A 15,839-nucleotide genomic window follows, 5' to 3' on the forward strand; every position below is an offset into this window, starting at 1 on the left:
AATACATTATGTAAGTAATTTGGGACATGGCATGAGGCTTGGGAGGAACAGGTGAGTTTGGACCCATGGTTCCCAAAGCTCTCCACCACTGGGGGTTTTCCTCACTGCATGTCTGGGTCTGTTATAGATTTGTAGCCTGTCTGGATGGGGTACAAGAAAAAAGGAAGACTTGCATTTATACTGTGCCTTTCATAACCTCTGGATGTTTACAGCCTGTGAAGTACCTATTGAAGTGTAGTTACTGTTGTAATATAGTAACTGCAGCAACCAATTTGTACACAGCCAGCTCCCACAAACATATGACGATGGACAGATGAGCTGTTTGGTTTACATGTAATGTTGATTAAGGGATAAATATTGGACAGGCCACGAGAAGAACCTCTTCAATAGTGCCGTGGGATATTTGGGCGCTTAGCCATGAGTTGAATTGTTGTCATGGTTTCAGCCTGTAGCTAATTTCTAATGGGACATTCTTTTCTGCCTTTCCTTCCCAGAGGTCATACACATTAATACTGGAAGCGTGGGATCAGGACAATGCAACATCTGGTGAGTACCCTAAGCTATGCTTCTGAGGTATTTCAGTAACTTGCCTGGTCTCGTACCAAAAAACATTCCATATGTATTCAATGTTGTATTGACAGCTTTTGGGAAGGTGTGTCGGGCTATTCATTTGCCAGGGGTAAATTGGAACTGGGGAGAGGAGTCCGAGGAGCCCAGACATGCAATCAATGGGAAATTCTAATACCTGAAATGCTTTATGGTGACTAATTATGTACAGATTCCATATGTGCATATTTGACAATTTAAATTCCAAGTTTTTTGAAAGAAAATGAAGTAATTTTGCCCACCCACGCACTTCACTTTTTTTTTTGTTCTCCTCTCTCAAACATCTACCAATTGCAGGGATTCCATTCATACCTGATACCTTGCCCAAGTCACAATTTTATCTAACCCAGGAGTGTTTGATGGGTCAGTGTAGAGGGAGCTTTACTCTGTATCTAACCCTGTGCTGTATCTGTCCTGGGAGTGTTTGGATGGGTCAGTGTAGAGGGAGCTTTACTCTGTATCTAACCTGTTTTTTTCTTTTTTTTGCAAGTCACACAGCCTGCAGCATCCATCACACAGCAACAGTCAGCTGCACCTCGTTGATACACTCAGCACCTCCAATTAGGCAGCAGCCAAACCTGTTTTTTTTTAATCTGGCACTTTTTTTTAATATAAGGTGGCCTTTATTCCCCAGGCCTCTTAACATATTTAACCCTGTTTTTAAAAAAAATTTATCTAACCCCTGTGCTGTATCTGTCCTGGGAGTGTTTGATGGGGACAGTGTAGAGGGAGCTTTACTCTGTATCTAACCACGTGCTGTACCTGTCCTGGGAGTGCTGATATTGACAGTGGTTGTGGTAGATGGGAAAGAGTATTATTCCTATCTCCATCACTGAATTCTTCAGTGAAGAATTACCTGAAGAGGGGAAAAAAGGAATTGGATAAATACTTGAAAAAATGGCAAAGATGGGAATGAGTGGAGAGGTGGGATTAATCTGTTTGCTTTTTGACAAAGTCAGGGGAGCCTTGATGGGTTGAATGAGCACCTTCAGTGCTGTGCTGTACTATGATTCTGAACCAAAACTTTCAGGCTTCATAGCCAAGCTGTGAATCCAAGATTTACCTTTCAGCTCACAACTCAATTCTGCACGTTGAGAAATCATAGGAAAGTGACTCAGATGGAATATTCTGGAATATGTTTGTTAAAAATCAACTTTTGTGCTAATTTTCAAGTAGATCCATTGCAGTAAAGAATTCTGATGCTATTTGATAGATGAATTGATCACAGCTAACTGTTTTCTTGGGTGCAGTACACTTGCTTGGGTTTCAGTCTATGTTTGTACAACAGCATAATATCACCATGGGTACAGCCTTGCACCTGCTTTTCCCACCTCTGAACACCAGGCCCCAATTATTTCCACTGCAAGGCAAGTGGTTGGATGGCTGGTTATTACCTCCTTCATGAGGTAGTTAGATTTGCTGGAGTGCCACATGGACAGGATTACCCATGTGCTCTGGTGATCAGGAAGAAGGGAGAAATATTTAAAATGGATGCTATGGCATTCTCCTGGTGTCCTGGCCAATATTTATCCCTCAGTCCAGGATTGGTAGGAGTGAGTAACTAAACTGTGTAGGGAGCTAAGCTTCTATGCAAACTGATTTTATATATACTAAGCTGCATGTAATCCTATCAAAGGATGTCTTAGTAATTGCTGCTCTGGATGTAAGGGAGATAACTGCCATTGAGGTCAAGAGATCATAGAATGTGATACCTGCCCAATGTTAGTATGCTTGGAATATTAGAGATATGCAAGCACATTAGTGCTATAATTCTTTAGATGCCCCTGGACCCACTGAACACTATCTTTCAGGTCAGGTAGTCATCACTGCATATTGACCTGTTAAGCAATTCCCTACTAAGGGTTCCTGAGTGAGTGGTGGTAAGATTGATGCAGTGTGATCTCTTTGCTAATCAATTGGATATAGGCGTTTCAGGTTTGTTATACTCCTCTCCCATAAGTCTGGTTCCCAGTCTGCAACACCTCAATTTTAAATTCTCAGCCTGGTTTTCAGATCCCTTCATGGCATCTCTCCTCAAGCCTTACACTGCTCAAATCTCTGTGCTCCTCCAATTCTGGCCTCTTGTGCATCCCTGATTTTATTTGCTCTATCATCGCATTTAGCTGCCTGGGCCCTAAGCTCTGGAATTCCTTCCCTAAATCCCTCTGCCCCTCTCTCCACCTTTTTGCGACATTCCTTAAAACCTACCTCTGACCAAATCTTTGGTCACTTGTCCTAATATCTTATGACAAATTTGGTTAACGCTCCTGTGAAGCACCTTGGGATGTTAAATATGCTATATAAATGTAAGTTGTTGAGTTTAAAACTTTGTCAGAGAATTGGGTTCCAAGAGGACTGGATAGCATAGTGACTGTTTGAAATCCTACTTGCAACGTTAAGTATATGTAAGTGTAATGGGTGTGGGTTATAAAAAGGGAATATCTTCCAAGTCTAAACGAAGTGTGAAAAGCATTCGGTAGTCCAATTATAGATGTTTGTCCTTTCAAACTTGGCTTGTGTCTCGAGTATTTTGAACTATAGAACACTGATGTACTAATTTAGTATTGTGGGAGCAGTTTGAGGGATGGTTTAAACTCCCATAGGAAGCAGATTGCACAATACTAAACAGGCTTTGATGTGACTTTTCCCACCTACCCCCCCGCCCCCCCCCCCCCCCCCCCCCCAAAAAGAATTCTGTGAAGGTGGCAGGACACGTTGAGGGTGTTTATATATTTAAAGAGAAAAACATCCTGGCTTTAAAAATAGAGGCAAACTAATTATGCTAAACCTTTATAAATCACTGGCTAGGCCTCAGCTGGAGTATTGTCTAGTTCCAGGCACTGCACTGTAGGAAGGATGTCAAGGTCTTGGAGAAGGTGCAGAGGAGATTTATCAGAATTCTACCAGGGATTAGTGACTTCAGTTATGTGGAAGAACTAGAGAAGCTGAGATTCTCCTTTTGAGCAGGGAAGGTTAAGGGGAGATTTATTGGAGCTGTTCAAAATTATGAAGGGTTTTGATAGTGTCAGCAAGGAGAAACTGTTTTCCACTGGTGGGACTGTTCGATAACCAGAAGAGACAGGTTTAAGGGAATTGGCAAAAGAGCCAGAGAGGAGATGGGAAGTTTTTTTATGTAGTATATTATGATCTGGAATGCACTGCCTGAAAGGGTAGTGGAAGCAGATTCAATAGTAATATTCAAAAGAGAATTGGATACATGCCTAAAGAGGTAACATTGGCATTTTATGGGGAAAAAGCAGGGGTGGGACTAACTGGATAGCTCTTTCAATGAGCCGGCACAGGCGCAATGGGCCAAATGGCTGTGTTTTGGGCTGTGAAATTCTATGATCTATGATTAATTGTATTCACTTCATTAAGCCTAGTGACAATATTACACCTGTTCCACCTCCACAAAACCCATCCAGGACGAAAGTTTAAAGGTTTTCTGTTATCCAAAGCCAGTTCCTTGCATTCACTATGGAACTGCTTTCTACTAAATAGTCCTAAGCAGTTTTATGAATGTCTGTGGGCAATGTGAATGAATGCCTCATTGCTGCAGTGATATGCAGGGCAGTGTGTGCGCACACAAGACCGTTAAATGGCAGCATCCCTGAATAGCGCATTGCACTTTGCTGAGAATGAGTGAAGGAAACAGAGAATGTTTCAGTTTCTAGCATTAACCTCCCTCTCAAAAAAGAATCAGAACACATCAATAATATTTTAAAAAACTTGCATTCTTTCACATATATCCTCGCAAATTTTTCCATTTCTCAATTCCTATCTCTGCATTTATATTGGGAGCTTCTGGAAATGTCATGGTTTAATTGTGTAGTTTGACCATTAAAGGTGCTGTGATAGTAACGGAAGGGACAAGGGAAGAAGATAAATACATCAGTGTATGATAAATAGGTACTGGATTATGTCTTTGTGCTTGTTCTAATTTTCTCTCCTAACCCCACTTCATCTGAGTTGGCCTTGCCTCCTTGGGGGTAATGAACATTGGGGGATAGTACAACCCATACAATATTTCCTTCCGTTCACTTCAATGGGAAGGAAAATCACATGTAGTACATGATGGACGGCCAATTCCGTATCATTCATTTTATGCCATCACTCAGGTAGAATTAGCTCCTTGTGTGCCACAGCATGTGTATAATTAGTTTTACATAGAAATTGTGATCTGTGCTTTTGAAGTTATGCAAATCAATTAGCCAGTTAGCTTTTAAGCCCCCTCCCCTGGTGTATACACTACTTCCTCACTGAAAGGGAGGAGGAACATCCTGCCTCTAGGAATGCAACTAAAAGCATTGTCACATGGAGGTGCGTGTGAAAGCAGCCTACCAGCTACGTTTGGTCCACCATTCCAAGGGACAATTGTCTACCTTACCCCTGACTCTGACCACCCAGTTGAGAACTGTGTGAAGGAAAATTGCTGCTTCATCCATTGCAAGATAAAGACTGTGAGTTTGTGCACTTGGGATGTTGAAAAGCATTACACAACTTGAGGTGACATAGGCACTAGCACAAAAAGCATCTTTTCAGATTGCTTGGATAAAAAGATTTGTATCAGCGAGGTTTTGCAGTTGAAAGAAACGTCACATGCTGAGGGCATTTGGAGATCTGGGCAATATTCTGTTAACGTCTGCTTCTGTGGACTTCTAGCCAATGAGGATTGATGCAGTGCTTGTTTTTTTTAAAACCTCATCAGATTCCTGCAAGATTTTTTTCAGGGTGGTGGTCGATGGTGAGACACAGGGCTACAACCAGGATTGGTGGAATACAAGATTGTAGCATACTGAAAAAGTGAGGGACGTTGGCTGTTGGTGCTGGCAGCGGGTGGGGTGTGTTGGATAACTGGGCTTGCGTGCGACCCTGGATGACGCAGGAGTCGGGTTTTAAATAATTAAATGGCAGGTGGATTAAATGTTCAACTAATTAAATAATCCTCGTAACTAATGACTAGTTGTTCAGAACTGACTCATTTGAATGAATATCTGACTTGCATTCAGTGATGAACCTGACTATCATCTTTACCTTCCCTCCCTTTGGTTCATGTGATGCAGGCTCTGAGCAAAACTCATTAAACTGATTCAACAGCACATCTTTCTGAAGGCTATTAGACTTTCATTTTGTATGCATGAGATAGGGATATTTATTTCTCCCTCCTCTCTGCTCCATCTCTCTGCCCTCCCTGTTGAAATGGTGTAACCATTGTAATAGAGCATTGAATGCAGTGTAATCCAAGGTTTTATACACACAGCAGTGCAGCCCATGGCAAGTGGCCTCATCTTCCTCTGTCAGCTACACTGGTAGAGATACCCAGCTGCAACAGATGGTTGACAAGAAGACAGTTATGGGTACGGTCATGTAGTAATTGTTACTGGACTAATAATCCAGACAATGGGAGTTCAAATCCCACCACAGCAGTTTGCGAATTTGAATTGAGTTGAAAAATCAGTGTTTAAAAAAAAAAATAAATGATGGGATAGTAAAAGTGGCCATGAAACTCAGATTGTGGTTAAAAACCCATCTGGTTCACTCATGCCTTTCTAGGGATGGAAACCACCTGTCCTTGCTTTGTCAGGAACTATGTGACTCCAAATCCACACCAACATGGTTGACTCTTAAGTGGCCTAATAAACTACTGTTATATCAAAACCACTACTAGTGATTCAAGAAGGTGGCCCAGTGCCACCAGCTCGGGGTGACTAGGAAAGGGCAGTAAGTGCCAATGTTGCCAACCATGCCCATGTCCTGAGAATTAATTTCAAAACAAATGGTTTGAGACCCTGCAGCTGTGCAGCTGAGGAATCCTCCTCCACTATTATACACTTGTTAAGCAGTTGGGTGTCTGCATTACACAGTGGAGTTCAACCTGATGCGTATCTTGACAAGAGGTCCCTCTCTCTGGGCACAGACATGAGGCTCATGTAGTGAGTGTCAGAGCCTCTGGTTAAGCTTCACTATAAAACCAGCTGACCCAGGCATCTTGTGAATACCCCACTGTGACCTTCGAGCATAAATGTGTTGACTTGACTGGCTCCCTTGGCACAAATACCCGTTCGAGGAAAGGAATGAGGAGGTTGTTCCTTGCGGCCTTTTGCAACGCCCCATGCCAATTTGCCCCCTTTTTATTCACAATGTGGGGAACTTTATAATAGGGGTGCAACAGCGTGCTTGGGACAGGATGCTCAATAAACATAACCTCATCCAAATCAAATTTTTATATTAAAAATACCACCTCTGTTGAAGAGGATGAGCTGCTGAAAGGGGAGAAGGTGGATAACCTGACCAGTTTGTATGTCTTCCCCCACTACAACCCCAGCCCAATATACAGTCACATCGAGACTTCAGACACTATACCACTCTGTGTGCACATAGAAAACAGCTGGACTATTCTGCTACTGGTTACATTTAGTACCCTGACTAAATACACTCCAGACTGGGACATAATGTGACCTGCTGACTGCCAGATTTGATCTTTCTCTTTGATACTCTGTTTTGCCACATGCAGGTGTGGAAGTGAAAAGGCAATGGTCTGTAGGAAGCTTGAGGTTTGATTCAGTCTCTTCAGACCCTGCTGGCTACAGATCTCAAGTTTACGACCAACTTTTGCCCTGTGAGTCAGCCACTGTTGTAATCCTGTCTGCAGATGTTACATTTAAAAGTCTGCCTTTTCACCTGGTTAACCTTTCACCACCACGTCTTACATAGGCTGACACCAATTATATTTCTGAACAGTAAGTTTGAGCAAGTAACGTGGTAACTTGATCCAAAACCCTGTCAGTTACGGTTGGAGAGTCTGGTTCCTGTTATTACTAGTAAGGTTGATTTTCTAAATTTAAACTTTCTTGATCTGGTTCTGGCTTAAGGCAAGTTATGCAGTTTTGTTCAATAGTGATGAAGACAATCCCAGTATCACATCAAAGAGTGGAATTTAATTTTATTTGGCACTTTGGGTATGGTCAATGTGATCCAGGACATTGTTCCATAACGAGAAAATGTGCGTTTATATAGCACCTTTCACAATATCCCAAAGCATTTTACAGCCAATGAAGTACTTTTGCAGCGTAGTTACTGTTGTAATGTAGGAAAGCAGCAGACAATTTATGCACTGCAAGATCCCACAATGAGGTAATACCAGAATTTCTTTTCCAGCACCTTTATAATGTCTTAAAACATCCCAAGGTACTTCATTGGAAAATTATTGTACAAAATTTGACACACGTTTAGGTGTTTGAGGGAAAAATATTAGCCAAGAAACCAGGGAGAATGCTGCTGCTCTTCGTGTAGTGCTATGGGATCTTTTACATCCTCCTGGTAAGGACTGATGTCTCCTTCTAAAGACAACAGTTCTGACCGTGCAGCACTCTTCTCAGTACTGTCTAGTGTTTTGAGATCAAGATTCAAGGGTTGCACTTGAATCTACAACCTCCTGATTCATCTGAGTGCTACCCACTGAGCTACAGTTGATACCTGGGGAAGCAGATGAGCAACGTTATTTTTGTTTCATAAATTTAAAAAGTGAATTTTATATGTCCTCGATGAAGGATCTCAGTGAACAACTTTTACTTCTATCGCTTATTGTGTGAAGCTGGCACTCTGACTTTAAATATGATGTGGATTGAAGCTCCCACTGCTCTGCTCCAACAATGCCTGAACTCCAGCCTCTGAAGAATACTGTCCATTGCACTGGTGGAGTACTCCTGTTTCTCACACCAGCTGCTCTGTAGACTCTTGAGTTTAGCGTCAGATCTAAGGGCAGTTTTAAAATTGTGAATTTAAACTCTATGGAACTGAGCTAGTCTTGGTAAGATCTTAGAACAGCCTTAACTGCCAGGCGTTAGATTTGACCACAGTTTTTTACCAAGGTTAAAACATATTGGTAAATTGGATGAGAATAGTTTGAAAAAAATGTTGCAAAGAGGATTGCCACTGTCGATGCTGCTGGCATTGAAGATCTCCTAAATTGCCTAGTTGGGAGGGCTTAATCTGGCTGCATAACAAATTCTCCAGGTAACTGCACACGTGCATCCTGTTCCCATGGCAATACATAGAGCCAAAATATTTAGGGCCAGATTTTCAGAACTCTGGGCTATTCTGCAATGTAAGTTTGTTTCCCTGAAGAGAGGATTGTGTACACGGCAGAGCTGAAACATTCTTGGTGGTTTTCGTTTAAGGTTTCATTGTGGTTTGTGCACACATGCTCCCGACATGTACCAGAGCAGTGGGATACAAGTCAAGAAGTTCAGATAGGGAACTTGGAAGGTACACAGTGCTGAATGCAGTACTGTTACTGATTGACTGCAGCTGGCACCTCTGACAGTGCAGCACTCCCTCAGTACTGCACTCGAGTGTCGTGCTGAATTATATGTTCAGGGCTCTGGAGTGGGGATTCAGCCTATATTATGTGATGCTCTGTGAAGAAGGGATGTAGGGAATGATGTAAATACTTCATTGTCTGTTTTATTTGAATGAAGTATTGATATTTGGTGCATATATAAAAGATGGAGTAGCTTATGGATAAATCTTTCTCTAACACTCGACTAATTTTTTTTCCCCTCTTATATTCTGTGCGCTAAAGCTAGACTAAACGTGTTCTCCCTCTAAAGGGAAAGACAAATGGCACTCTTTTATTGCAGTTTAAGTCATGGATCCAGTTTTGACTGATATGTGGAATGCAGAGCTGAGCTCCAGGGGTGGTGGTGCCGGCTTGCTGTGTACATCAGGAGGGCTCCTGTGTGCTCTTGTCCCTTGAGGACATGGTGGAATTTTAATGCTACAAGCAAAGACAGGTGGGGATGCCTTGCACACCCCACATGCACTAACCTTAAGAGCAGACTGAAAGGAGCTTGTGGCATCTCGCACGGCAGCTTCACTGCTCTTTTAGTGATTAAGATAGAGAAAGAGAGTCAGTAATGGTGCAATCTAGTGGCAAAGTTGCTTTTGTTTGTAACAGCAACTTGCATTCAAATAGTGAGCATGGAACAAGAATATATTCAAGTTTCTGCTCCTGATTGTTACTCAGTGTGGTTACCTGGTCACCTTATGATGCCCATCACAGTTTAAAAACCTATTGATGCTAGTGTCAGCCTTGTCCTAGTGGGTAACACTCTTGCCTCTGAATCAGAAGGTTGGGGTTCAGGCCCCATTCCAGAGACATGAACCCATAATCCAGACTGACACTTCAGTGCTCACTGTCTTGCTTCAGCTTCTGGTTAAGTGATGCCTCGATTTTTAAAACTCTCATCCTTGATTTCAAATCCCTAAATGGTCTCGCCCCTCTATATCTCTGTAATCTCTTCCAGCCCCGCAACCCTTCGAGATAACTGCCCTCATCTAACTCCGGCCTCTTGTCCATCCCCGATTTTAATCGTTTCACCCTTGGCCATGCCTTCAGCTGCCAAGCTCTAATTCCCTCCCAAATCTCTCTGCCCCTCCACCTCTGTCTCCTTTAAGATGCTGTTTAAAACCTACCTCGTTGACCAAGTTTTTGGTCCCCTGATTTAATGTGTCTTTGTGACTCTCAAATTTTGTTTTATAATGCTTCTGTCAAGCACCTTGGGATGCTGTATTTGTATAGCACCTTTTAACATCATAAACTTGTCTTCATCGGTCACGCCTTTTGGATGAGACCTCAAACTTAGGCCCTGCTGCCCCCTCGGATGGTCATAAAAGACCCCACCACTGTTTCAAAGAGGAGTAGGGGACTTCTCAATGTCCTGGCTAGTTTCAACCATTAAACTGATTATCTCGTCATGATCTCATTGATGTTTGTGGGACTTTTTGGTATGTGCAGAATTAGCTACTGCGTTTCCTACATTACAACAGTGACTACAATTCATAAGTACTTAGTTGTGGGATGTCCTGAGATGGTGGAAGGTATTATAGAAATTGCAAATTTGTTCTTCTGGGTTTGTACATTAAGGAATGAGTGCTGAGAGCCGGTGCCCCAGCAGCTTAAGAACAAGTTTCTTTAGCCTTTCAAACAAAAACCCTCAAAATAGTTGTCCGTTTTAGATCGAGCAGTTGTAATGCCAGAAATGAGATTCAGCCACATTCTCAAACCAATGAAGGGTGGTTGGTTGGCTTCTGTCATGTTCTCACTGCTTGGAGGATGCAAATGACTTTTTCAACGACGAAAAAAACACTGGCTTTCTTTCATTTCGATAATGAGTTATTGTCTGTTTGCAGTAATCCCCACAGAGAAAGGGAAGCCAGGTGCAAAAAGGGTTCGGATAACGTCCGCAGTGAAGTGTGACTTGAGCATTGTCCAGTAATTGCATAACATGCAAAGACTGGCTTTGGGACCCATTAACTTCTTAAAACATTTATGCAGCAATGTTTTTTTGCTCTTTGTTTTGTGGGGGTTTTTGTGAGACTGCTGAAAACTGATAGTTTGCCCCTTCCCTCCCCTGCTGCCTGTGTCCTAACCAAGCAGAGGGCGCTAGAATTTCTAAATTAATTTAGACAAGTGAATGTAAAATGTCAGCTAGTGTTCAATTTGTGTTTTCATTCAATATTACTCGATTAATTTTGTCAAACTTGCTCCCTACCTGCTTTATTGTGTAGAATTGAGGGTTTGAACTTTTAATGCAGTTCCAAGAAGCTTTATAAACAAGGGGGAACTAAGAGGGACAAGCATTGCATGGGGGTTTTGGAAGAAGATCTTGAGAGGTTACTAATGCTGTGGCTGCAGAGGCAGATTTACAGAGGGAGTTTGGAAATCCAAGGCAGATGTTTTGCGGAGAGCGTGGCTGAGGGGCTCAATGCTGAGGGGAGCAATCTGTAATGCACTGCTTGAACTGGTGGTGGAAGCAGATTCAGTTGTTACTTTCACAAGTAAGTGGATAAATGCTTGGGCAGGGAAGATTTGCAGCTCTATAGGAAAGAACAGGGGTAATGGGACTAATTTGATAGCTTTCAGACACATCAGATGCACGATGGCCAAATGGCCGCCTCTATTTTATTTGGTTCTAGGGTAACGCTGAATAAATATCCCAAAAATTGTGAAAAGTTGGAAGTACAATTAGAACTACTTGACCCTTTTGAGATCTCTGCCCAGTGTCCACCTTGTGTGGATGAGTTGCACTGATTGTATGCTGCGAGCAATATCTTTTAAAATCGGCATGTCCGGTTACAATGCACAACACACCTTCACCTGGCAGTCGACATACATGCTCAGTGCTGTGGCTATTTCTGGGGTCTGGTTTCTTAAAATCATAGCATGATTATAGCGCAGTAGGAGACCATTTGGTCTGTCATGCCTGTGCTGGCTCTCTGCAAGAGTAACTCACCTAGTCTCCCTCCCTGGCCTTTACCATAGCCCTGCAAAATGTTTCTCTTCAGATAATTGACAAGTTCTCTTTTGAAGGCCTCAATTGAATCTGCCTCCACCACACACTCAGGCAGTGCATTCCAGGTCCTAACTACTTGCTGCATTTTAAAAAAGTTTTTCCTCATGTCACCTCAGGTTCTTTTGTCAGTCACCTTAAATGGGTGTCCTCTGGTTCTGGATCCTTCAGCCAATGAGAACAGTTTCTCCCTATCTTCTCTGTCCAAACTTCTCATGATTTTGAACACCTCTATCAAATCTCCTCTTAACCTTCTCTTCAAAGAGAGCAGACTCAGCTGCTCCAAACTATCCATGTAACTGGTTCCAGGGATGAGGAACTTCATTCTTGTGAATCTTTTCTGCACCCTCTCTGATGCCTTAACATCCTTCCTAAAGTGTGTTGTCCAGATCTGGACGCAGTACTCAGTTGAGGCCTGTTTTGTACAGGTTTATCATAACTTCCTTGTTCTTGAACTCAATGCCGCTATTCATAAATCCCAGGATCCTGTATGCTTTATTAACTGCTTTCTCAACTTGCCCTGCAACCTTCAATGATTTGTGCACATATACCCCCAGGTCCCTCTGCTCCTGTATCCCCTTTTAGAATTGTACCCTTCTCCTCGTTCTTCCCACCAAAATGCATCATGTCACACTTCTCTGCATTAAATTGCATCTGCATATGTTTGCCCATTCCACCAACCTGTGTCCTCTTGAAGTTTATTGCCATCCTCCGTTTCGGACCTTTTCATTTTGTATTACAACAGTGACTACATTCTGAAAGAGATTCATTGGCTATAAGGTGCTTGAATGTTCTGAGGGTTCTGCGAGGCAGTATATAAATGCAAATCCTTTCCTTTAGAATGTTTTATAACATTCTGGTGACCCTCCTCTTCCCAGTGTGCTGATGCCTGGTGGCAGTATGCTTGCAACCTTCAGTAGCTCATCCAAGAACTTCTTTGCCTCTGTCATTATTTTGGCCACAGTCATATAATGACACTTGTTCAAAAAAAAAGTTCTAATTGCGTTCAAATCCCTCCATGGCCTTGCTCACTCACCCTGTCTCTGTAACCACCTACAACCCTCTACATAGTTTCAAGTCTGGCCTCTTGTACATCATCCATCATCTTCGCCCCACCATTGGAAGCTGTGCTTTCAGATGTCTATCGGCCCTAAGCTTTGGAATTCCACTCCCTAAATCTCTGACTCTCCATCCCTCCTTTTAAAGATCCTGCCTAAAACCTACTTCTTTGACCAAGCTCTTGGTCACCTATCCTAATGTCGCCATTATTGCCTTGGTGTCAGTTTCTGGCTGATTACAATGTTGTGAAGCAGTAGGATGTTTTACTATATTAAAGGTGCTTTATAAAGGCAAGTTTCTGTTCTCTATCAGATCATGACAGTCCTGAACAGGTGAGAATCTTGGCTAGGAGGGAGGTTGGTTAAATAGAGGGTCACCTAGCTGCCTCATAATGTACTGCTCCATTGGTACTGCACTTGGAGTGTCATCTTTGTTTACCTGCTCAGATCCAGTCATGGGGTTTGAACCCATGACCTTCTGACACTGAGATGAACATGAGTCAAATTGAGACACCACGACTTTCCAATCTTCCTAAATAGAGAAGAAACTTTATAGTGTCCTACCTACTATACCCATAACTAGGGTAGCAATGTTTCCTCATCCTTCTGACTCTTGCAGGAATTTTAACTCTTAAATTTTTAAAAGCTTAGAATTTAAGTTTCTCATTCTTGTGTTTAAATCCTGCCCCTCCCTATCTCTCCAACTTTGTCCTGCCCTACAACTGTCAGATCTCTGCGCTCCTCCAATTCTGGCCTCTTGTGCATCCCTGATTTGCTTCACTTCACTGGCGGTTATGCCTTCAGATGCCTAGGCTGTAAACTGTGGAATTCCCTCCCTAAACCCCTCTTACTCTGTCCTCCTTTTGAGATGCTCCTTAAAACCTACCTTTTTAGCCACCACCTGACCTAATATGTGGCTCAGTGTCCATTTTTTGTCTGAATGCTCCTGTGAAGCACCTTGGAATGTTATGTTAAAGTCACTACATAAATGCAAGTTGCAATAATTAGTTCAGAACAACTCTTTGCTGCTTGTGGCATCTCCCAAGTTAGGTAGTTCAGGTCATCGCTTGTCTGGCACGTAGTGCTGTTGGATTTGCTTATGCCACACACCTTCCCAAATATCTGCTTCAGCTTGAGTGCTTGTGTTCATGTGCACACCAAGTCAAGGGCAGGAACAGAGTATTCTGAGGTGCCCTCAGGGTAAAGCAGCTTGCTCACACTTGAATGTTTACCTAGAAGTATGAATGTGGATCCAACTTGCCAGTAGGGTTGGTAGAGGAGTGTCTTAATACACTTTCTGAATGGTGATGGTCTTTGACAACCATGGTTTTCGTAATCATGAAGAAAAACTAGCATTTTTTTCCTCTTTTAAAGAAAAACTATTGGGTTCTTCCTAGTGACAGTGGCTCGGTGGATTGTACTCACTTCTGAGTCAGGAGGCTGCAGGTTAAGCCCCACTCCAGAGACTTGAGCAAATACTGCAAGGAGGGAGTCATGTCTGACGTGCCATCTTTCAGATGAGATGTTAAACTGAGGCCCCGTTTGCCCCTTTAGGTGTAAAAGATCCCATGGTGCTATTTGAAAGAACAGGGAAGTTCTTCCCAGTATCCTGGCCAAGATTTATCTGTCAACCAACATTACTAAAACAGATTATCTAATATTACATTGCTCTTTGTACACAATTGCCTCCCTCATTTCCTATACTGCGACAGTGACTACACCTCAAGTACACATTGGCTGTAGAGCGCTTTGGGCATTCTGAGGTTGTGTGAGGTGCTATATAAATGCACATCCCCTTGAAATGAGTTGTTTGTCGGGAGGTCTAATTGCAGACCATGGTCGATTCCTGAATTGTGTTCAGGTTGGGGGAATTGCCAACAATGGTGTGGTGGCTAGTCCTACAGAATAAGATGATCTGAAGTTTGATGTCTGGCTCGTGCTTAGTATTTGACTTGTTGCCAGGGACTGAGTGCTGCAATAAGCCTCAGGACCTCCAGGCTCGGGAGGGGCAATAATCAGCCATTGATCCTACTTCTGATGACTATCCAGGAACATGTACTTGAAAGAGTGTGTGTTCATGCGCACGTCAAGTCAACAGCAGGATCAGAGTATTCTGTGGTGCCCTCAAGGCAAAGCAGCTTGCTCACACTTGAAGAATGTTTACCTGGAGGTGTGCATGTGGATCCAGCATGCTTCCAGGGGAAGGAGCAGTCAGGGTTGGTTGGCGGAGTGTGTTAAGCACACTTCTGAATTGGTGATGGTCTTTGGTGTTTGAATACCATGGTTTTGGCTACCTGCTGTTAATTGTGAAGAGAAACAATAATTTTTTTTTTTAAAAGGAATTTTGGGCCCCTGCCAGTAACAAAGGGAATGGGAGGGAGTTCAAAGCCCAAGGAAGTGACAGTACGTGCACCGTACAAACAAAATTCATAGCTAGGGTGGAGCCGGCAAGTCTTTAATTGCACTTGTCAGGGCAAGACTTTAATAGTTCTCTTGTGACTTGGCAGAAATATTTTTCTTATCGAATAAACATGGTGTTGGGTGGGGATTAAACTGCACATTTTTACGGAGGGAAGTATCTGAGTGGTTTATTCCAAAAAATGTGTGCCAAGCGAGTCCTGAACTAATAGGGATAAGTGATACCCCATTTACACTGTGGAATTGCTTCAAGGGTTGAGAACTTTCCATGGTATGAGACTGACATTGAGCATCACCTTGAGGTGGATTTCATAGAATCTGACAACACAGAAGGAGGCCATTTGGGCCATTGTGCATGTGCCAACTCTTAGAGCTATTCAATTAGCTCCAACTCCCCCATAGC

At 42.7% G+C, this 15,839-nt stretch overlaps 1 protein-coding gene across 3 annotated transcripts in view; it reads left to right on the plus strand.

Annotated features, from left to right (window-relative positions):
* The window catches only part of jag2b (jagged canonical Notch ligand 2b), a 244,731-nt gene that overhangs the window by 85,126 nt on the left and 143,766 nt on the right, over positions 1-15,839 (plus strand). For all 3 annotated transcript variants that reach the window (XM_068038507.1, XM_068038508.1, XM_068038509.1), the window contains one exon: positions 495-546. In XM_068038507.1, coding sequence (XP_067894608.1) covers positions 495-546 — 52 coding nt within the window. The remainder of the gene's footprint in view (positions 1-494; positions 547-15,839) is intronic.

Source organism: Heterodontus francisci, chromosome 9 (assembly GCF_036365525.1).
Source record: "Heterodontus francisci isolate sHetFra1 chromosome 9, sHetFra1.hap1, whole genome shotgun sequence".
Taxonomy (NCBI): Eukaryota; Metazoa; Chordata; class Chondrichthyes; order Heterodontiformes; family Heterodontidae; genus Heterodontus; species Heterodontus francisci.